Raw genomic sequence first — 22,800 nt, 5'->3', positions numbered from 1 at the left:
TTGAGACGATGGCATGGTTTTTCTACTTTTTTCTCTTAGTATGGTGTTCCTACCTAGATCCAGTTTATGGAGAGCATGGAGTGGGGGCTGCTTCGAAACTGAAAAACACAGTAGGCACAGAGCACAGACACCCCACATAGGTTTACTGGGGCTTAGGAACAGGAGTTCTCCACTGGCGGCCCTCTGGACATTTAGCCTTCCGTAAGGTACGGGGGAGTACAAGGAGAATATTTATTAGAACCAAATCATTCCATATAGTGTAAGGACTTTTGGTTTCTAGTGTAGTCGTCAAAGGGGCCCATAACCTGATGTTTTACCAAGATTACTGTTTAAAACTAAGGTGCAGTCAATGCCGTTTTACATCCGTGGTTACATTCTTCTCCCTTGTTTACTTTTTGACCTTTGTCCTTGGCCGAAGCAGATTTGTTAAGGGCCATTTAGGAGAGGGCCCAAGCCCTGGACTGCTGCATATGGTGAATTATACTGTTTGATATTTGAATGTTAAATTAATTTTGCTTTTCTGAAATAGACCTCACTTGATCATGGCATGCTATCCTAAATATTTATATGTTTTATATCTTGTTAGAATTTTTGTATCTATATTCATGAGAGATATTGGTCTGTAGTTTTAGTTCTTGTTATATCTTTTATCAGGTTTTAGTTTCAGGGTTCTGTTGTCCTCATGAGACAAAATTGGGATGTGTTTCCTTCTATATTATTTTTTTCCTAGATATTTGATAGAATTTACAAGAGAAACCATCTGGGACTGTGGTTGTCTTTGTAGGATGGCTTCATTTGTTTATTTTTTTCTTATGATCTCATTAGAGGCATATGTTTATATTTTTATTGCAATTTTAAGCACTTTACCACAAATAGTCCCATAAACATTAAAACTCTACCTTTTTGTATAAGTGCCCCAAATTACCTCCAGATCTGTTCATGTGCATGTTATATTTTTTAAATACCAATCATTATTCATGCACACTATTTTCAATTTTTATTTGATGTCACTTAAACATTTTTCTGCCTTAAGATAGTCATAATGGTTTTTATGAGTGCTGAGAGTGTATTATCGTAATCAACCCAATTTACTAGGCCATTCCACTCTTGATTGTCTTTGTGGGGTTTTTTTTGAGAATTTTATTTTATTTTGTTTAGTTTTCTTTTTTGTGAAAAATAACACATATACAAAAAAAGCAAGAAATTTCAAAACAAATGGTATGGCTTTTAACAGTAAATTCTTCTTCACTGATATGAGGCTAATTAAGGTTTTCTATTTCATCTTGTTTCAATTTTGGCTAATTGTATTTATCAATATTTTTGTTCATTTCATCTTACTTGTCAGATTTACTGGTATAAAGTTGTTCATGATATCCCCTTATTGTACTTTTAATTTCTCTAGTATCTGTGGTCATTTCCCCTTTTTTATTATAATGCTAATTTGTTTTCCCCTCTCATTTTATCTTAATTGGTTTCATTAGGAGTTTAATTTTATAAATCTTACAAAGAAGCAACTTCTGGCTTTAGCACTTTTTCTCTGTTGTGTCTTTGTTTGCTATTTATTGGTTTCTCCTCTTATTTTCATTCTTCTATTTTTCTTTCAGTTCAGTTGACTCTTTTTATAGTTTCTTCGAGTGGAAGCTAATACCTTTCTACTTTTCTAATATAGTCACTTAAAAGGCTTTCTGTCTAGATGCTATACCATCCTCTTATACATTCTGAAATGTTGTATTTTCATTTTTATTCAATTAGAAAGATTTTCCGTTTTCTTTGTGTTTATTTCCAAATATTTAAGAGGAAAATGACTAATTCTTGTTATTAATTTCTAATTTAAAACCATTGTGGTCAAGGAGCAAGCATATTGTGGTCAAGGAGCATATGATTTGGGCCTTTGAATTTTGAGATTTGTTTTATGTCCCTATCTTGGTGAGTGATCTGTACACACTTAAAAAGAGTATGTATTTTGCTGTTGTTGGTATAGTTTTCTATAAATGTCAATTAGATTAAATTGATTTATGGTGTTGTTTAAATATTCTGTATTCTTACTGATTGTCTGCTTGTTATATCAGTGACTTAGAGGGGAATATGAAAATCTTCAACTTTGATTGTGGATTGTTTACTTCTCTCTTTAGTTCAATAAATTGTGGCTGCATTTATTTGAAGCTGTTATTACATACATACTGATTTAGAGTTTTTGTGTCTTAATTATGAAATATGTTTCTTTGTCTTGAGTCTACTTTGCCTGATGTCAGTATAGACAAACCAGCTTTCTTACGCTTACTGTTTGCATGGCACATCTTTTTCTACCTTTTTGCTTTAAGCTGTCTATGTCTTTATAAAGTTTTTATTTTTTTCAAATGGCATATAGTTGGTGTTTTTTAAAAACCCATTCTGATAATTTCTGCATTTTATGCAGAATTCTTAATCTATTTCATTCAGTGTAAATGTTAATATGGTTAGGTTTTATTCTTCCTTATTTTAAAGAAGTGCATCTAGTGTTTCATTATTTGGTATGGTTTAATTAGGGTTTTGGCAATTTCTGACCCATAGTTCCCTTCTATTCCTAGTATACTAAAGGTTTTGATCATGAATAAATATTGTTCATATTTTTAATTTTTACATCTGTGAATTGACTAGAAAATGAAACAAATATATAAAACAACAGTTTTTCAAACATTAGGCAAAAGACAGCACAAGGCTAAGAGAAGAGAAACAAACAAGGTGATTTTTATAACTGCACCAGCTTTTTTTTGAGGGCAGTTTCCCTGGTAGTTTCCAAGGAAGTAAAACCCAGAAAAACAATCTCAAACTTTTGAAAGTAAGTTCCAATAAGAAGATTCTCCTATATAACCACTATGCAACCCTCAAAATTAAGAAATATTTTACTATCATCTAATGCTCAGACTCTCATTCAAGTCCCTCCAGTTGTCTACCCAATATTCTTAGTAGCCATAGGATCGAGTTCAGAATTACATGTCACATTTACCTGTCATGTCTATTTCAGTCTGGGAGATCCTCAGTTAACCTTGAATTTCATGATCTTGACACTTTTGAAGATAGCTCAGTTGTTTTGTAGAATCCTGCTCCATTTGTGTTCATATCCTATTCGTTCAAGATTAGATTCAGATTGGGCATCTTTGGCAGGAAATCCCAGAAATGATAGAATCTCATTGCATTCTATCAGGTGCACATGATTTTGAATTGTTCTATTTAGGTCTTGTTAACTGATCATTTAAGTAAGGTGGTGTCAGCCAGAATTCTCCTCTGTGGAGTAATTTTTTTTCTCAGTGTAGTTAACAAGTATTTTGTGGAGAGGCAGTTTGAAATTATATAAATACTCTGTTCCTCATTAGACATTATTTTACTCATTCATTTATTTGTATCAGTATGAACACACAACCTTGTTTAATTCAGTGGTTTACTTTTTGTGCATATTGTTCCATATTTGACTCATGAGAGTGTCTTCAAGCTAGTTTCTGCATCTTTTTTGACATGTGCGTGCCTTTCTTTGAGTGCTTCCTTACTTTCTTTCCTAACAAGATAATCTAGGCTGATTTTATTGTTTTCCTTCTGCAGCTCCAGATTAGTCATTTCTTCAAGGAACCCTGTTTTGTTTGTTTGTTTTTGCTGTTGTTGTCATGGGGGTGCATGGTGTTGTCATCAAACCTGGGTCTCCCACGTGGAAGGCGAGCATTCTACTACTGAACCTCCCGTGCACCCCTTTTGTTGTTTTTTTAAAAGGTGGAAATAGCCTTTAAAAGATCTGGGCATATGCTATTGGGGTTTCGCTTCTCCTAGGCCCTGTCAGTGGACAGAGCCAGAGTGTGTGTGCATCTGTGTGTGTGTATGTGTGTGATATCACACATATATTTACATCTTTTTTACCTCAGTACTCTGATTTACTGTACCTGTTTATATACATTGAAAACTGTAATGTCGCACATATCAATTCCCATCCATCACCATAGGGTTCATTCTAGTTTTCTCCCTTTCTCTGACATTTATTCACTTGATCTACTGCCGTGTATGTAACTGGTCAACTGCTGTGGCATCCTGTGCCACCTCCCACCCAACCTCATGTTGACACTCTCCTCACCTGCTTGGACTCTGAAATACTGGGCTGCTTCCCACCTCTTGTTCAGATTTCCTCCTCATCCCTCTTGGGTTCTGTCATTCCATGCTAAGCTACTGTGGTCCCCACGGCTTGAGGACTTGCAAACACAAAGCAAGCTTACAAATGCTTTAACATATTCTCCCCACATATGTTATTTTTCACAAAAAAGAAAAAAAGTCAATTGTGGTGATAAAAAAATATTTATGCCTTCTAGACTCTTACATTCTGGAGCAGCTAGAAGGAAAAACCTGAGAGGATCATATGGTAGCCCATGACAAACTCAGGGATCTTCCTATAACCACTTTTTAAAGTATTGCTTTTTTATTTCTTTGCTTTGTGTATGTGTTATACTATACAATAAACGAGTTAAAAAAGACCTTTTTTTTCAGGGCTTAGGAATCCTTATTTTCAGAGAAACTGTACATGGAAGACAGTATATAAAATAAAAATAAAAACCAGAGATTATAGGGGTGGAAGGACAACTTGTGAGCATAGTAGTATCTCTTGGGGACACTTCTAAGTGCCAATTGCACAATCCAGTAGAAAAATGGGCAATTTGATAGTATTAAGAGCCTAGAAAAAAATGCTCACATCTGTATTCAATTGATTTTTGACAGGGGTGCCAGGACCATTCAATGGAGAAAGAATAATCTCTTCAGCAAATGGTACTGGGAAAATTGGATATCCACATACAAAAGAATGAAGTAGGACCTTTACTTTACTCCATATGCAAAAATAGAACCTAAATGGATTAAAGACTTAATGCTATAAATCTCTTAGAGGAAAATAGGGGCAATCTTCATGACCTTGGGTTTGGTAATGGTTTTTTAAGTATGATACCAAAAGCACAGGCAGCAATAGAAGAATTCAACCTTATTAAAATTAAAGCTTTGAGCGTCACAGGAGACTATCAAGAGAATGAAAAGACAACTTACAGGATGGGAGAAAATATTTGCAAATCGTGTATCTGATAAGGATTTAATATCCAGAATATATAAATAATTGTTGCAACGCAACACAATTTAAAAATGAGCAAAAGACTTGAGTAAACATTTCTCCAAAGATAGTTATACATATGGGCATGCTGTATAACTCCAAAGAAGTTATGCAGATGTTGAGGAGATGCTCAACATTACTATTCATAAGGGAAATGCAGATCAACACCAAAATGAGATACTATTTCACAGCTACTAGAATGGTTATAATTAAAACAACAACAACAACAAAACAACCAGAAAATAAATATTGACACAGATGTGGAGAAATTGGAACCCTAGTACATTGCTGGTAGGAATGTAAAGTGCTGTAGCCACTGTAGTAAACAGTTTGACAGTTCTTCAAAAAGTTAAACACCTGAGCACATGTCCTGTCCTCTGCACTTAGGTGACACTCAAGTCGATGGTGTTCTGTTTGTACCTAGGTGACAACTGAGTGGATGACCCACTTAGGCCAAGTGAAAGGTGTACTTTGTACCTCTGTTACCATAATAAGCATATTTCAGCTTCATGTTAAGGTCATATCTATTTATGACTTTATCCCCTTCTATACTTTTGACACCTGGTGGACAGGGACTATGTTTTTTTTCAAACTTTGTATTTTGAAATACTTTCAAACGTATAGGACAGTTACAAAAATAATACAAAAGCCCATACAGAGAATTCCAACATATTCCTATTCCTCAGATACACAGATCCACCAGTTTTAACATTTTGCCACATTTGCTGTGCCATTTTTTTTCTGTACATTAATCTGCCAGTTCATCTGTCTTACCTGTCTGTGTGTCTATTCATCAGCCCATTTTCTGAACACTTGAGTGTAATTTATATGTTCATATTCAAGAAATTTAACATTGATATAAACCTTACAGTCTCTATTCTGTTTTTTTCATGTGTCCCAGTAATGTCATTTTGAGCCTTCTCTCCTTCCTTGTTAGATCTCATCCCATATCATGTATTGCTTTTGTCATTTGTCTTCAGTTTCTTGTGTTTTACTTTTTATCACCTACACTGAGTAATTTATGTTTATATCGATTTAGATTAGTGAGTTTCTTTCAAGCTTGGTATACATATATCATGGTTTTCTTCATTAATTTTGTTTTTTATTTTTTAAAATCGCCAAGAAAGTTTCTATACCTTTTGCCTCACATAATCCTGGCCTCTTTGTCAGAATTCTGCATATCAAATGATAATATTTAGCTCCAGTTTACTGTGAGTAAAATATCACTCTCAGAAAAAAGAATAAAAAACATGGCCCAGGACTTTCACATTACCATGATAGTGAACGGTACTTTTTGACCTGATCGAAATACAGTAAAGATTGGTTTCCTTTATGATGGGTTTGCTGCTGGTTTTCTGGGTCAGTGACTTTAGGGCCCATATTGCAGAGGCACAGAGAGATCCTTGGTCATCTTTATCTTTTTCATCATTATTTTTTTTCATCAGTGAGAAATAATTTGATCGGATTTTATTTTTAATGACCAGAGAGCCAAAAGAAGGAGGTATGCCCATGGAGATTTCTATAATGCCGTCCTCACTCCAGGTGAAAACCCCTGCGGGCTGCACAGAGATTGGGCTTCCAGCAGAGGTCAGGCTTGAGCCTTCCTCCTGTGGTGGGCTGCAGTACTTGCCTGCGGATGGATTACACCTGCGGTTGCAGGCACGGGCAGAATTAAGCACAAGTGAGTAATATTAGCACTTCTGTTTTTTTTTTTTTTTTTTTTTTTTTTTTTTTTTTTTTTTTTTTAAAGGAAAGACAGAGAGAAGGAAGGAAGGATAGAAGGAAGGAAGGAAGGAAGAAAGGGAAACATCTTTAAACATTTTCTTGTTTTATTGTATTCTGTTTCTCCGTATTTGTTACATGGGCTGGGGCCGGGAATCGAACCGAGGTCCTCCGGCATAGCAGGCAAGCACTTTGCCCGCTGAGCCACCGCGGCCCGCCCAGCACTTCTGTTTTTGCATTTACTTTTTCATTATAAATTGAAGGTGATGTTTCCTCTGAAAAGTTGAACTTTGCCCAGATGAAAATAACTGCTCATCAGTGGCATGAAAAGAACTAGGGGATCTAGAAGGTCTAGGTTCTTTGCCAGCTTTGCCAGTTATTAGCCGTGTGCAGCTGAACATGCCATGCTTAAGCTTTCTGAGGCTTTGTTTCTTTAATTGTAAAATTACCTGATTCACAGGGAATTCTACCTGAAATTTACCTGTAAAAATTAAATAAGATGGCAACTGTGTGAAACTAGGTTGATTTAAAAGCCTTAGAAAATTCATTCATTCAGCAACTATTTAGCCCTTACTGTATGCCCTTCAGGTGCTGGGAATACAGAAGTGACAGATTCAGGCAAGGTTTCTGCTGTCATGGAGCTTTCTGAGGAAGAATGGGGCCCTCCAAAGTCATAGAATTGGGTCATGGCTCACCCATATTCTGTAACAGTGAATATACATGTTAAATAAGCAAAACAAGAATTATCTTTAAAAATTGAAATCCGTTAAAGAACTAAACATTATTTAGTTTTAACTGAGGACATAATAATTTGACTGCTAGGTGTTGGTTTGCATTCACTGCTCTCCTGTTTCTTTACATTTTTAAAAACGTTTTATTCAAATATATGAAAAGGAAATCTCTCAAAGTCTGTTCCATAGTGCATGAAAAGGCTTGCAAAATAGATTCCACAAAACTTAATTGCTTTAGTACCTGCCACATAATAGGTAGTGAGTAAATGTTTGCTGAATGAATAAATATCAGATAGATGCATATTGATGCAAGCTTTAATCAAAATATCTTGTAGGAGATGAGTTTTGAGAATTTTAACATTCTTCGGTACTTCAGTATTTTTAAAAAGTTGAGTTTTCAATGATAAGAAAATTGTTTTAAGGGCAACTATAGGAAATACCATGCTGTTATGCTAATTTAAATGTAAGGCGGTCAAATCTTGACTCCTTAAATGAAACTGAGTATAGTAAAATCTGTTAAAACCACAAGCATTAGAGTCATTCCCCAGCAGCAGCGCTCTCCTAGGGTTCCATTGTCACAAAAAGTTCTGACTTTTAGTCAGAACTTAAAGTTCTGAACCTATGTATCTGCTGTTTGGCCAGCAGAGGGTAGTGTTTCCCTGAAAATTTGTTTATTGGGTCTAGAAAGACTTTAATGTCTCCTATTTTAGCTGCTCAGCGTTAGAAAATGCAGTTTATTTTACTTTAGTGTTGTAGTCATTTGTGAGTACCCCCAAGAAGCTAAACTGCAAAACTTTTCATTGCCAGGCTTAAACTTTCTCACCTCAGTTATTTTTATCCTTAGAATGTGTACAGTGTCATATATCAAATTCAAATTGCTTAATTGTAATAGGTCTGACCTCATTTCTTTTTCTTTTTTTCTTTTGTATCTGGAAGATACATTTTATTATTCTTTTATTGGTATTCCTTCACAAGTAAATTATTTTTTGTGTTTCCATTTTCAATGCAAATTTGTATTTATTAAGAGAAAGACTCATAGAATTTTAGACAGGAAGAAGTAGTCCTTAGAATTCATTTTTGATACTTTCCTGTTTTTTTTTTTATTTCTTTGCAGACATGACTCTCCATTTCTTTCTTATTCTCATTTCCTTACCTTAGTCGAGATCCATATTATCTCTTTCCTATATTACTTGAATTCAAGGCCAAAAACTTTGTCTTTTTAGTAGGTTTAATCTGAGGGAAGGAAAAGGAACTAAAATGTAAGGTGTCTCCCTTGTGCTTGCTACTATGCTGGATACTTTACATATAACCCCATGTTTCTTTTCACCTCATGTTGATCCGTGAGACTGAGAGAGTTCCATTTTGCAGTAGAGGGAGTGGTCTTAGAGAGAAAAGAGAATGTACTCAAGGTCCCACAGTTAAATGGTGGCCTTTTAATCTGGCTGACCTCATTTCTTTAATTCAATTTTGCATCAATGAATATTTTCATTTTCTTTGGAAATGGAAGTTTCCTTTCTGCCTGAATGAAATAAGGGAAACCAAGGGAATGTGCTATCTATTCTGCCATTGTACTTAGTGTAGAAAATACAGCCTTCATCAGAAATTGTGTTTTGCTCTTGGAAAATCAGACTCTTAGGAGGCATTCCATTTGAAAGGATATGCCCAATAAGAACTAGCTCCATGATCCATTTTGTTTGTATGTACTGGTAACACGCCAGGGTGGATGTAAACCTTGTTCAAATCAAATTAAACTTAAACTTAGTTCTGTTTACTAGTAGTCACACTGATTAAAAACTGTACCTTAAAACATAACAGAGGAAGGCTGAGGATGTTGAAGTTGTTTAGTTAGCTTGATATGAAGGAAATAGCTCATTTTCTCTCATTCTTAATATTGATGTTTATAAAATAAGCAGAGTAACACAATTGTATGTTACGTGGACGGTCTGGGGGAATATGTAGCTCTGAAATACAGTAAAATCTGTTGTTTTTGAAAATACTTCACAATATTTGCTTCTGGTTGTCATCAGATAGTATTAATTACATGTATACTTTTGGATAGATCATAATCAGAATTTATTGTAGCTATTAAAACTCTTTAAGCACATTAATGTATTTATTCCAAACTACTTAGATTTGCTATTTCATTGACTTCCTTTAGAACCGAGTTCAATGTTTAATCAAAGCTCACAAGCCCAAGACTGTTGCACATTTTACTGCCAATCCTGTGGTGAAGTCATAATAAGAGACAGGTAAGATATGCATTTAATGCTGATTAATTTTGTACCTGGTAGTGATTTTCCTTTTTCTTTATAATTTTTGAAGTAATTGCTAAGGGAGCAATATATGGCCTTAAAAGAAGAGCCAGCTTAAGGTCGCTTTAAACAAAATCAACCACAAAACTCTCCAGCACTCACAGAGTGGTGAGTTCTTCTCAAAGTGGAAAGGGAAAAATAGGATGCTGGTTTTCAGGAAGCAAGGCTTTACTTGGCAGAAGAGCCTGTGCTGATGATCACCGAAGCACTTCTCTTCTGAAGAAAGACCTGGAATCTATTGCATGTTTTAACCATCACATCCGTTAATGTGGTTTTCCATGTTAAGTGAATTTCCTGAGTAACAATTTTGTTGTATGCAGCAAAACTTTTTATTTGAGCCATTTCTATTGGTGTCTTTCTAAAATCCATTTTCTATTTCCCTGCTTATTAAAACAGTATACAGAGCACAAATTAATCTTTTCTTGATGATTAGGTTAATCTCATAAGAAGTTCTTGTAATATGCTGTGATTACTCTATTGAAATGGGTAGGATGCTTTGCTGTTTTCTATGCATTCCCAAATCTGCTCTTTTAATTTTTTTTATCCTGTCTTCTCCTTCCTGGTTTCAGCCTCCTTGTTTCTTGGGCACAAACCTTTCCCTTGAATTTTCAGCTTCATATCACTCATACGCTGGTAAAACAGTTCAAAACCTTATTAGCAATATGTAAAGTAAAAGTTCAGAACTGTCCATTAGATGAGTTTTCTCTGAGTCATATGCCTGGAGCTTTGCTTGTGAATGGATAGTTTTCCATATTTAGGGGCTGTTGTCCTCCAGCATTCTTTGTCTGAGTGAATGCTAAATGTTCTACCCACACCCGCGAGGTAGAAACCTGTGCCTCATCACCATGTGTTCCTTTCTGACCTTCACTGTCCACATGGAGTCAGTTGTTAGATATTTTTTGCTCCTACTATGTATTATTTTGTAAAAGCTGCTAGAAATGCAATATATCAGAAATAGAACAGCTTTTTAAAAAAGGAATTTATTAAGTAACAAGTTTACAGTTCTGAGGCCATAAAAACATCTAAACTAAAGCATCCAGAGAAAGAGACCTTGACTCAAGAAAGGCCAATGACTGTACATGGGAAGGCATGTGGCTGGCGACTGCTGGTCCTTGTTCCCAGTTCTGTTGCTTCTAGCTTCTGATGCCAGTGATTTTCCTCTCTAAGCATCTGTGGGCCTTCACTAAGCTCCTCTGGGTTTTGGCTTGCTTAACGTCTTATGGGAAGGCACATGGCAATGTCTGCTAGGCTCTGCATCTCCAAACATCTGTGTCTAGGCATCTCTCTCTTTCTCTCTCTCGGCATTGTAAGCATCTCCAAATGCCTGCATCTCTGTCAGTTTTGAAGCAACTGTTCTCCAAGCATCTGAGCTTCCTGCAAAATATCTCCCCTTTTGAAGGACTCGGGTAAACTAATCAAGACCCATCTTGAATGGGCGGAGTCACATTTCCATCTAATCTAAAGGTCACACCCACAATTGAGTGGGTCAGTCTCCATGGAAACAATCTAATCAAAGGTTTCCACCATACAGTATTGAATCAGAATTAAAGAACATGGCTTTTCTGGGGTACACAACACTTTCAAACCAACAAATAACTGTATCAGCATTTCTTACATAAGGCCATTTTCCTCTACCCCCAGTGCCACTACCTTCGTTCAGGCTGCTGTTACACTTCTTGCCAGCTCCTTAGCTTCCCTCTAGTTTTACCAGCTCTCCTTTGCTTCCCTCTAGTTTTGCCAGCTCCTTAGCTTCCCTTTAGTTTTCCTTCATTTTATCATTTTTCTACTACTGAGTAATCATTCTAAAATGCAAATGACTCTCCAGTTCAAATCTTTCTGTGGCCCCCAATTTCATTCAGGATGAATTGTAAAAGTCTTTAGCATACCAACATAGGCCCTTTATGAGTTTGCCTCTCCACCCTCATATTTCAGGCCTCCTTTCCCAACATTTTCCCTTCCTCCCTCAAAACACGCCTGTATCTGTGTACACTCTGTACGGTCTCTGTGCTTTTCCTCCTATGTGGCCTTTATCAGTGTTAATCCTTCTCCTGAAATGCACCCAACCCCCCTCTTTCCCTATGATTATTCCTACCTGAACTTTGGAACTCAGCTGAGTTCACGTACTACTGGAAGCCTTTCTTGAACTCCGAGTTAGTTTAGGAACTCCTCCAAGGTTTATTTGCCTATCTTCTCAATTTAGCTGTAAGCTCTGGGGGTGGGGATGATCTTATTGACCCCTGTATCCCTCATTCCCCCTCATAGTAAAAGTGTAGTAGAGGGTAGTGGTTAGTAGTGGAGACTGAGAAGCCAGATTGCTTGGGTTTGAATCTACCACTTACTAGCTTTGTGACCCTGGGAAAGTTACTTAACCACTCTCTGCCTTTATTTCCTCATTATGAAAATGCCAATAGCAATACATCCTACCTCATAGGGTTGTTGTGAGGATTGAATGTGTTAAAGTGCTTGTGTATGTTCCTGGCACATGGTAAGCATGCAGTATGTGCTAGCTGCTGCTATAATTATTATTATTATCTTTACCATCAAAATCATCATCCCTAGCATCAGGCACAGTGCCTGGTGAATAGTGCGTTCTCAGTAAATTCTTGCTGGGTTGAATTGAATAAACTTTGGTGTGTTTATTTTGGCTTTTCAGTAGCCTTGTTTGCTTCCTAATTCCTTGCAGTGTACCAGGTAGATGAGAGTGCAGAAAGTTACATGGTATTAAGTGGGGAATTATGAAAGCAGTATTCTCAGCATGACCATCTTGGGTAAGGAAAGAGCTGACTCTAAATCTACAGAGAAGAGGAGAGCATTGTTGGTCAGATTACCTAAGGGTTGAAGTTGCTGCAGAGTACCCCCTCTATGACAGCACTGCGTTATCCTGAAAGGATGGGGGATGGTGGTTTAACCAAAAATTTTTCCTTCCCTCAGTCTATTTCATGTTTTGAATTAATTCTCAGATGAAACTTCTATACAGTTCATGCTTATACAACAAACACGGTGACATAGAAGTTTCAGTAGGAACAAATTAAATTCAGTCTAGCTGGTGTTACATACAGTAAAGGCCATATTAATTCATTATTGGCTGATATTTATGTTTCTTTGAAAAAGGGTGATATGAAAAATCTTTACTTGTTGCCCCATTTTACCTATTCAGGAATTATATGTTCTATTTAGTGTCATTCCTTTTCAGGATCATAGAAGTGAGAACTAGGCGGGCTTAGAGGCTAGCATTGAAGGACAGTGTTCATCTGACCATTAGGAGACTGTATAGCATAGAGGCAAGAGTTAGAGAATTGGGACCTAGGTTCAAATTCCAGCCATACCACTTAGTAGCTGGGGAACCTTGTCTGTGTCACTTCTAGAGATTAGTTTTCTTCTTAAATAGACATAAGAGGGTCTATTTTTCAAACTTCAGCAAGGATGTAATTTATGTATAGTAAATACTCAAGTTCTTTTTAATTGGTTTTATAAACTCCTACCTCCTTTTCCACATTGTTCTTATTAGCAAACTAGCAAATTATTTATTGTTTCAGATGTTTTTTATTCTGCTGATGCTACAGAAATGAACTACTTTTCTCTTTCTCTCTGAGCAGATAAACAGTGGACTTGAGTTAGCCCTTGTCTCACTTAAGCAAGGCTTACCTGAAAGCCTTTTCATAGCACACCTGTGTGTTATTCATGTGTATGCCTTGTGGGCAACTCGGAGAAATCCTTAAGTGAGTGTAAGTGATTCATTCAGTGCTTTGCTTACATTTCAGTCTTAGACAGCATGCTCCAGGAGTCTTTGATTTATGAAAAAACATGCTTCCTCTAGTATTTGCACATGGATTTTATATTGACTGTTTATATTAAAGCCAGTGTTCTTCTCTCCTTCAGTTACTTTTTTTTGTGAGTGCTAAGGACAACTTCTCTGCTTGTGAAATAAAAAATAAACAGCAGGTATTTGAAATGATGCTTGTATGTACTGTAATCAGAATCAACTAACTGTAACCATCTTTCTTAGGAAGCCACTGAAATATGTTCAGTTGTCAGTGTTGGGAGCTACTTTAATAGGAGCAATAGAGTCACGTTAAGATCCACTTACTGGTTAGCATTATTATTTGGGAATAAGTCACTTTTCCCTAGGCCTTAGAATCCTCATTTGTAAAAAGAGGTTGGATTAGATAACTCTCATTTATAAATGAGGTTGAATTAGGTAAATCTATAAGATTCCTTATAGATTTGAAGAATTCCTTATAGGTCATGAACAGTCTCTTGATTGGTGATCATGAAAGTTGTACCTGGAGTTTCTGTGATTGAGGATTATTTGGATAGTGCAAGACAAGTGCTTGTTTCTTTTTTGCTTGTTTCAGTGAAAAAGTTTCTTGTAAAGAAAATTAATAGAAATAAAATGCAGGGGACTGCCAAATTTATTAAGACTCATTAATGTGTTTTAATCACTTGTTAGCATTAGGGCACTCACAATCCACTAATTATAGCTGACTTTTTCCTTAGTTTAAGATTACATGTTCTTAAGCCATTTTTTTTGTTATTTAAATAAATGCCTTGTTTCTTTATAGTAACTTTCTCCAATTTACATTTTTAACAGTTCAGATTATTTTTTCTATAAAATTTGTCTGCATATGCACAATTTTTTGTTATGCTATTGTTGACACCATATGAAGGCCTGTACATATTTTACTAATACTGATAGAATACTAGTGTCTCTCTTGAAATGTAACATTTCATTACTTTTTGAGGCCTGGTAATCTGCAGATGCATTTAGTCTTTGGTTTAACAGAACTGTATAAAATGGGATATTACCAGTTGTAGCCTGAGAATCATTCATAAATTGATCACCCTAACAGACCCTAATTTCAAGCAACAGTAATAATACAGTGTACTTCATAAATGGTCTCAAAAACAGCCAAATGGCCATTGTTTGGAATTTGTTATGTCTTCTGGAAATACATTCATGGCAGACTTGAATTAAATTAGTTGGCCACACAGACTTTCAAACATAAGCCTTCTGATTTTCTATTTAAGAGTAAAATGCCTTCCTGAGGGTTTCATGAGGGTATCAATACTTAAAAGAAAACAAGCAGAATGGACTTTATGGAAACATAAAAGATGTCAGAATAGGCAGTCGGTTGTTTGGTCCACTTGGCAGAACAGCTATAATTATAGTCTGAAAATAACTGCTTCTACAAATGCAGTCACTTTTCTGTGAAGAAAACAAAAATGGTAAAAGAATGCAGACATAAACTGGAATATTGATTACATTATATGTGATTTTAGAATAAAATTAATATACTTTTATGGGTGTAATATAATCATACTATGTACATGATAATATTAAAATGCAAACCTAATTTTATAGGATTTGCGAGTGGCCAGTTAGATAATGTCACCTGAATTTGTCTAAATTCCAGCAGCCATATTTTGAGCTTTAGATATTTAATGTTATTCTTAAGATTCATGCTGTTCACTTGGTTATAATCCAATCTGTAAAAGCTTGATTGTTACCATTGCTATTATCACTGATTAATGGTTGACTTTGAAGTTAAGGGGGATTTCACTTTCTCTGCTTAAGTAATAAATAAAACATCATCAATCAATAGCATTTAATAAAGCTGTATTTTAAGTTAATTTTCTCAAAATATTGCTATCCTCAAAATGCATTAAAAATAATCAGCAAATTTTAATTCATTATAAATATGTTACTGTGCATCATAGAATATTAAGATGGAAGGAAATTCAAGAAATCATTTCACTCTTTTTCTGAGTGATTCTGCTTCTTTTTTTTTTTTTTTTACTTAAAAGCCATATCTGGGCAGGCCATGGTGATTCAGCAGGCAGAGTTCTCGCCTACCATGCCGCAGACCCGGGTTCAATTCCCGGTGCCTGCTCATGCAGAAAAAAAAAAAGTATCTGTTTTATTTTGAAAGTTCTCTTGGGAAGTAGCTATATCAAATTATACTTTTCAGGGTTTTAGATATGTATACTTTCAGTAGAGCTGTGATTAAAATACATCTTCTATTACTAAAAGTTTTATGGGTTTTTTTGAGAATACCAGAAAAGTTTCTTTTTTGCTGTAAAGTCACTTTTATTTGCAGTAACTTGTGAATTAGGCACTTTCTTGCTCCCGGTGTCTTACATTATAGATGGCTAGAGGATATATTATATCTCTTATTCACCATCATGTGGGACGAAGTTAAATTTGAAATAACATGTTCTGGGTTAATGGGCATCAAGTGTCCCAGATCTATATAAATCTCAATGCAGTTTTAGTTCTTTGGTCGTGTATGGAGTTTCTCTATTCCTGTGCTTTGCACTGTATTGAGGGTCAGTTTATTGTTGGCACATGTAGAATGTTAAGAGACAGAGAATCTTAGTGATGGAGATCTGGGGGCTCATTTAGGCCTAATTCTCACCCTAAATCCAGACGCCTTTGTGTGTCCTCTTCCTTTTCTTTATAAAAACTCAAACCTCGCCTGTTCACGTCCCTGCTTAAAATTCTGTAATGATCCCCACTGATTTATAGGACCAAGTTCCTCACCCTTAACGTGGCATGTAATATCCCACACAATTTGCCACTGTCCTACCTTCTTAGTCTCTTTACTGCCAGGAAAGGGGACATATTCTAGGGTTAAAAAAAGTTTAGTTTTGGATCCAGAAAGATATGAGTTATGATCCTAACACCACTCATAACCTCTGACTCTGAGAACTTGTGCAATTATTTAACGTTCCTTTCCTCCTCTGTAAAATGAGAATGATCATTGCTAGCTCACAAAGTTTTTGTGGGCATTAAATGGTATTAGGGGTGTGCAATACCCAGCAGGTGATATTCTTAAGTTCAACTAAACATGTCAACTTATGAGACTACACAAGCCACCTGCTAGCTTGCCAGTGGGGCTGCATCAGGCGTTCCTCTCAGCACATACTTGTCTGGGAGCTCTAGTCTCTCCACATGACACAGTTCTAGGTGCAAAGCCCAAATTCCACATAGGCAGGTGTGGGAACTGCTCTGGCTTCGAAGTCTCATGCCTTACGGCAGCCAGAATCTCTGTAACCATCTTTGGTATAGTTTCTACAGTTCCTCACAAGAGGCTCACTCAGAAGCCCAAAGCATCCTCCTCAGATATTTACTGCTCATTCAGAGTTTCTCCTCATCCACATGGCGTTTACCAGCCAGGTTATTTTTACCACAAGCAATTTTATCTAGCAATATGGTTGACACCTACCATCTTACCTGATTTCCAGGGTAACAGGGCTAAGTGGTTTGACCAAAGGTCAGTTTCTCAAGCAGCTGTGGAAAAGGTCTTAGTGGTAAGTAAAACACATGTGATGCCCCCTTCACACTGCTTCCTCCACCCATGATGTCTTTAATTCCTTTATTTGCCTGGAGAGCTACTTATCCTTTAAAGGCCAGCTCAGATGTTACCTCTTCCCTAACATCCATCTGCATCTTTTCCCCTAGCGCTTTGTATGCGTTGCCCTGAATTCATGGATTAGTTTTAGGGATCCATGAGGATCCCCTAAAATAACATGCAGATATTATGTGCTTGTGGGAATGCATGTTTGGGGAGAGGGGCTAAACCTTCATACAAGTTTCAAAGGGATCTGTGCTCCCCCCTTTCCAAAGGGTTTACAACTATTACTCTGTTATAAGCATGTCACATTGTGGTTTTGTTATTTGTTTATGGGTCTGTATCTTGTACTAGATTGTGAGTACCTTGAAAGAAGAGACCATATGTATGAATATTTTGTACCAGCAGAATGGGACTACTTATTCATAGTTCTTAGGAAATGTAGTTTGAAAAAATTTCTTCTCAATATCCTTAATAGGCTCACTAGATTGAATGATGCCGGTAGTGCAGCAACATTTAATTTGAAAGGGAACATTCTTTCTATAAACTAAAATCAGCCTTTCTTATTCCCAACTCTGTCCTCTAGAGTTATAACTTGTCTACCTGCTCCTATATTATAATTGCCCTTTTGTTAGACTCATAGTTAATTGGGGAATTTAAAAAATGTTAACATGGGGAATCATTAAAAAATGATACATTCATATCTTAAATATTCTAGCTTAAAATATGTAAATGTAGGTTAATTTGTTACTGTGTTATTTATGGGGGCAATGTCTTTTCATTGAATATGAATCCACTTCTGTATGTAGCATTTTTTCACATAAGCCATCCTAAATTCATTATCTGAGGTTTCCAGTTTGGGTTTCTTTGAAGTGGAATGACAGGTTAGAAACCATTCTCATTGCAGAATTTTCTAGATTTTACTTTTTCTCCCTTCCCCGCCAGTGATCTACAGTTGTCTCTCCCAAATTTAAATCACAGTGATGTTTTGAACAACTTGCTTTAATCAAGAGTGAAATCTTCATTTCTTTGAGAAATAGCAACTCATATTTCATTGTTTTACATAATATTTAATTAAATTATGTAACAAAAATAGCATGTGTAGCTAACATAAACAACCCTGTGATCAGGCACTATTGACTCTTTAGTAAGCAAACAATCCAACTGATAGGAGCAAAACTAAACAAGCATTCAGGGTGCTTAAATGTTCACAATGATCACAGGCATTGTTGAGACAATGAACACATTTTTCTTCTCTCAATTTTAGCTCCGGGATAAATATAGCCATTTATTTTTATATTTCCTCATGTAAGCAATTTAAAACACCTCATCATCCTGCCCACTTTTCTTCTCCCCTTAGGCTTCTGGTCCTTTCTAGTTTAGAGTAGAAAAGAGGTAAGCCATGTTGGGCTTTCCTTTTATTAAAGTCTCTTCTATCTATTGTTTAGAAAAAAAAAACATTAAAAAAAACTGGTAGTAAATAATGAGGGGTTATTTAATTATACTAATGTTCTAAGCCTAAAAAAGTAGTGGAAAAGAAAAGTATAATTTCTCTTCCTTTAAATGTGGGTTCGGCTTAGTGACTTGCTTCCAAAGAAAAGAGTATAGAAAGGGAGAAGTAGTTACTTCACAGTGGAGAAACCTGGCAGCTACTACATCAACCAGGTGATCAGGGTTAACATCTCCACCGATGTCATGTGGACAAAATATACTCTCTGATATGATGTAATGAGAAAAGCATCTCATTTCTGTGGTATTTGTTGCTACAGCTCATAATCCGAATCAGATCATGAGAAAATCTCAAACTCAAATTGGGAAACAATTTATAAAATACCTGACCCATACTTCTACAAACTGTAAAGATCATGAAAAATAAGGAAAGACCGAGAAACTGTCTCAGACCAGAGGAGACTAGGGAGTCATAATTACTAAATGCAATGTCTATCATGGAGTGGATCCTGGAACAGTAAAAGAAGGACATCATGGGAAAACTGGTGAAATGCAGAGAAAGTCTGAAGTTTTGATAAAGACACCATGCTTATATAAGATGTTAACGTAAGGAGAACTAGGTGAAGTATATACAGGAACTTTCTGTACTTTTCTGTTAATCTAAAATTATTCCAAATTGAAAAATTTTTTTGAAGAGATGAAAAAAGGGTTAAATGATTTGAGATTTAAAACACGTAAACAAAGTTAAAAGGTAATGACACTGAAAAAATATTTGCAACAGATGATAGAGGGCTGATATTCTTAAAATAGAATATATTTTTTCAAATTAATGAGCACACAATACCTAGTTCATTGCAAAATAGTTATTGATCACAATTCACAGAAGCAACAGTGGTCAATAAGCATAATAACTGTCAATCTCACTAGGAATTAAATACTTGTCAATTAAAACGGCATTGAGACATTTTCACCCATTAAATTTGCAAAGATGGAAAATGATAGTATTTAATTCTGAGGAAGGTATATGGAAGAATTATTAATTTGTACAGCCTTTCTGAAAATACACAAGTATTGGGTTTAAATATGTTCCTATTATGTATCCTTGCTATCACCCTTATAAGATTTTTTCCAAGAAAATAATCAGATATGTACACACATTTACTAATATAAATTTCTGTCACGAAGTTATTAATAATGAAAAACTCTAAGCAATCTAAATATCTAACAGGGAATGTTTTGAAAGGTTATGATGTCTATAAACTAGAATATTGTGGAGTCATTAAGAATCATATAACTTTAGGTAAAAAAAAAAAAATCAGGATACAATTTTCATATATCCCCTAATCTCAGACTTTATGTGCATGTTTATAAATGTGTCTCTTAAAAGGGTGGCAAGTTAGAGTTAACTATAGAACTACCATATATGACCTGGCAAGCCCACTACTAAAACAATTGAGAGTAGGGATACAAACAGATACTTGCGCACTGATGTTCATAGTGGCATGATTCGTAACTGCTAAACGATGGAAGGAATGCAAGTGTCCATCAACCAATGAATGTGGACATACAAAATATGGTGTATGCCTACAATGGAGTATTGTTCAGTTTTAAAAAGGAATGAAGTCCTGTTACATTAGACGACATGGATGAACCTTGAAGACATCATGATGAGTGAAATACTGCAGAGACAAGAGGACCAATATTGTACGATCTCATGTATGAGAGATAATTAGAATAAGCAAACTAATAGAGTCCGAAATTAGAATATACAATATGGAGATGGGTTGAGAGACTAAATTTTATAAAGTGTCTATTTCAGTTTATGGAAAAGTTTTGATAATAGATGATGGTGATGGTAGCACAACATTGTTAATGAAATAAACAGCACCAAATTATATATTTGAATGTGGTTAAAGGGGAAAATTTGTGTTGTATATATATATTACTAGAAGAAAAATTTAAAAAAAACAGGACTGTACAACACAGTGAATCCTAATGTAAACCACGGACTGTAGTTAATAGTACAATTATGAATTTGTTCTTTCCATCATTTGTAACAAATGTACCACACTAATGAAAGATATTAATGATAGAGTAATATGTGGAAACTCTGTATATATGCATGATTTTTCTATAAACCTACAAATTCTCTAATAAAAAAAGGGAAAGGATATCTATACATAAAAACAAATAAAAGAAAGAACAAAAAGGCTATCTCTGAAATTATGAATTTTTATTTCTATATTTTCCAAATTTTCTATAATGTATATTTTTATAGATATAAAATATCTATAAAATATGTTATATCTGTATTTTATAGATATAAAAATATGTCTATATTTTTCTTTGGTTGGCAAAGAAATGTATAGATACAAAAATACATCAGTATCTTCTTTGGGTGGCAAAGAAATGTACTACCATGTATATAAAGTGGTTACTTGTCTTTGGATAGTGAGAAATGGATAATATTTGTTTTCTTTATTAGACCTCTGTGCATTTTCAAAATTCTCCATAGTGAGTATATATTGCTTTTGTGATTGGAAAAAAAATTAACATTGTATGCAGTGTGGCCAGTGAGTTTCTTTCATCTTCCATGCTGGTTTAATTAAGAAAATGTTGAAGTTCCATTTTGTGCTTTGAAAATATTCTTTTCTCTTTCCACCAGGAAGCTCCTGAGGGTGCTCCCACTGCCATGTGAGAACTGGGGAGCTTTAATTGAAGAATGGTGTTGCCACCCTGACCCTTTTGCTGATAAGCCACTGCATCCACGAGAAAATGACTGTTTTACTGGAGACTCTTACATTTTGGTGAATTTAAGAAGGGATTCACAGCCAAGACATGAACTAGCTCAAGTGGAGATGCACAGTCTGTCTTCTGAGAACCATTGTGAATTGGTAAAATTTTTTTTTCAAAATAATTGATAATTTCGAGGACAGCTTAGACACTGGTTTCTCCAATCTTTTATTAATTCAGGATTTGTTCAAGAGACTGTCCTAGAGATGAAAATCCACTATTTTCAACTGCTTCTATTCTCTAGGCTCTGTTCTCTGTTTACAGGAAGGGCATATAGCCGTAAACTAAAACAGCCATGGGGAGTGGGGCCCTGGAAGAAGGAGGAGAAGAGGACTTCATGCACAGAATTGGGGTGCTACCATTCACCAAAACAAAATATCCTACCTTTTCATTTTCACGGCAGTATTCCACAATTTATGTACATCTAATCTTCATAGTCTGATTTAAATTAAAAATGTTCTCTCACTCTAGGATATGGGCTGTATGATTAGGTAATTTACTGTGTCTGCTCAAGTTTAGAGTTCTGCTGATGTCATAAAGGCAGATGCCATTGAAGGAATAGAGGAAATTAAGTCCAAGCATGCAAATAAAGCTTGAACTGCAGGTTCCAAGTCAGTGCTTGACAATGTAAGGTCAGGTGGTTCTTGCTATATAAGTTGCTTTAGGGAAAAGGCAATTTCCTCTCATTGCAGAGAACAAGTGGTTTACTTTATTTTTAAAGAAAATCAATGGCATTTACCTGGCCCATTCCCTTCATGGCAAGTCGATAAAGATGTGATTTAAAAAGTAAAGAAAATCATTGCCAGAGAATCTTCATTTAAACATGGCTATTGATAAAAACAAAAACTTTGTTTTTAAATTTCATTTAGAATGCATTTATTTTTTATAATAAGAACTGAGCTGGCAAGAGGAAATATGCAGCTGTTAGGCCACTCTTAGTCTGTAACTTAGTTCATGGAGTTAGTTTCTATTTTGAGGGAGATTAAGGAAGTTCTTATAATGTTGAGGTTAAATTATTATTAATTGCTGTTATTTAAGTGGCTTGTGTATCACCATAAACACAAACCTCTACTGAAATACAGCTCATATTAAAGTATAATTTAAAATGAGCTGTATTTAATATTCTATATTTTTAAAAGATTGCCTTTAAAAAGCGAATCTAAATGTATGGTATAGTTACATTTAATATGGGTTATATTAAATTTATATTTTAATCTAGATTTATACACAGGTACTTTATTTTATATGTTTTAACTTTAATTTTTATGATCATGCTATAAATTTAAAAATATTTGGAAGGTATAAGCAAAAGGGAGTGGAGAAATATTAAA

At 35.3% G+C, this 22,800-nt stretch overlaps 1 protein-coding gene across 9 annotated transcripts in view; it reads left to right on the top strand.

The window, feature by feature from the left end:
- UBE3D (ubiquitin protein ligase E3D) overlaps window positions 1-22,800 on the top strand; it is a 180,952-nt gene that overhangs the window by 5,040 nt on the left and 153,112 nt on the right. For all 9 annotated transcript variants that reach the window (XR_013176263.1, XR_013176266.1, XR_013176264.1 and 6 more), the window contains exons 2-4: window positions 6,595-6,791; window positions 9,722-9,812; window positions 21,342-21,570. Coding sequence is in view for 4 of the 9 variants with exons in the window: in XM_077162331.1 (XP_077018446.1) it covers window positions 6,595-6,791; window positions 9,722-9,812; window positions 21,342-21,570 (517 nt within the window). In the remaining 5 variants the exon portion in view is untranslated. The remainder of the gene's footprint in view (window positions 1-6,594; window positions 6,792-9,721; window positions 9,813-21,341; window positions 21,571-22,800) is intronic.

Source organism: Tamandua tetradactyla, chromosome 5 (genome assembly GCF_023851605.1).
Source record: "Tamandua tetradactyla isolate mTamTet1 chromosome 5, mTamTet1.pri, whole genome shotgun sequence".
In the NCBI taxonomy this organism is placed as follows: Eukaryota; Metazoa; Chordata; class Mammalia; order Pilosa; family Myrmecophagidae; genus Tamandua; species Tamandua tetradactyla.
The sequence above is the reverse complement of the archived record's forward strand: the minus strand, read 5'-3'. Positions and strand labels throughout refer to the sequence as shown.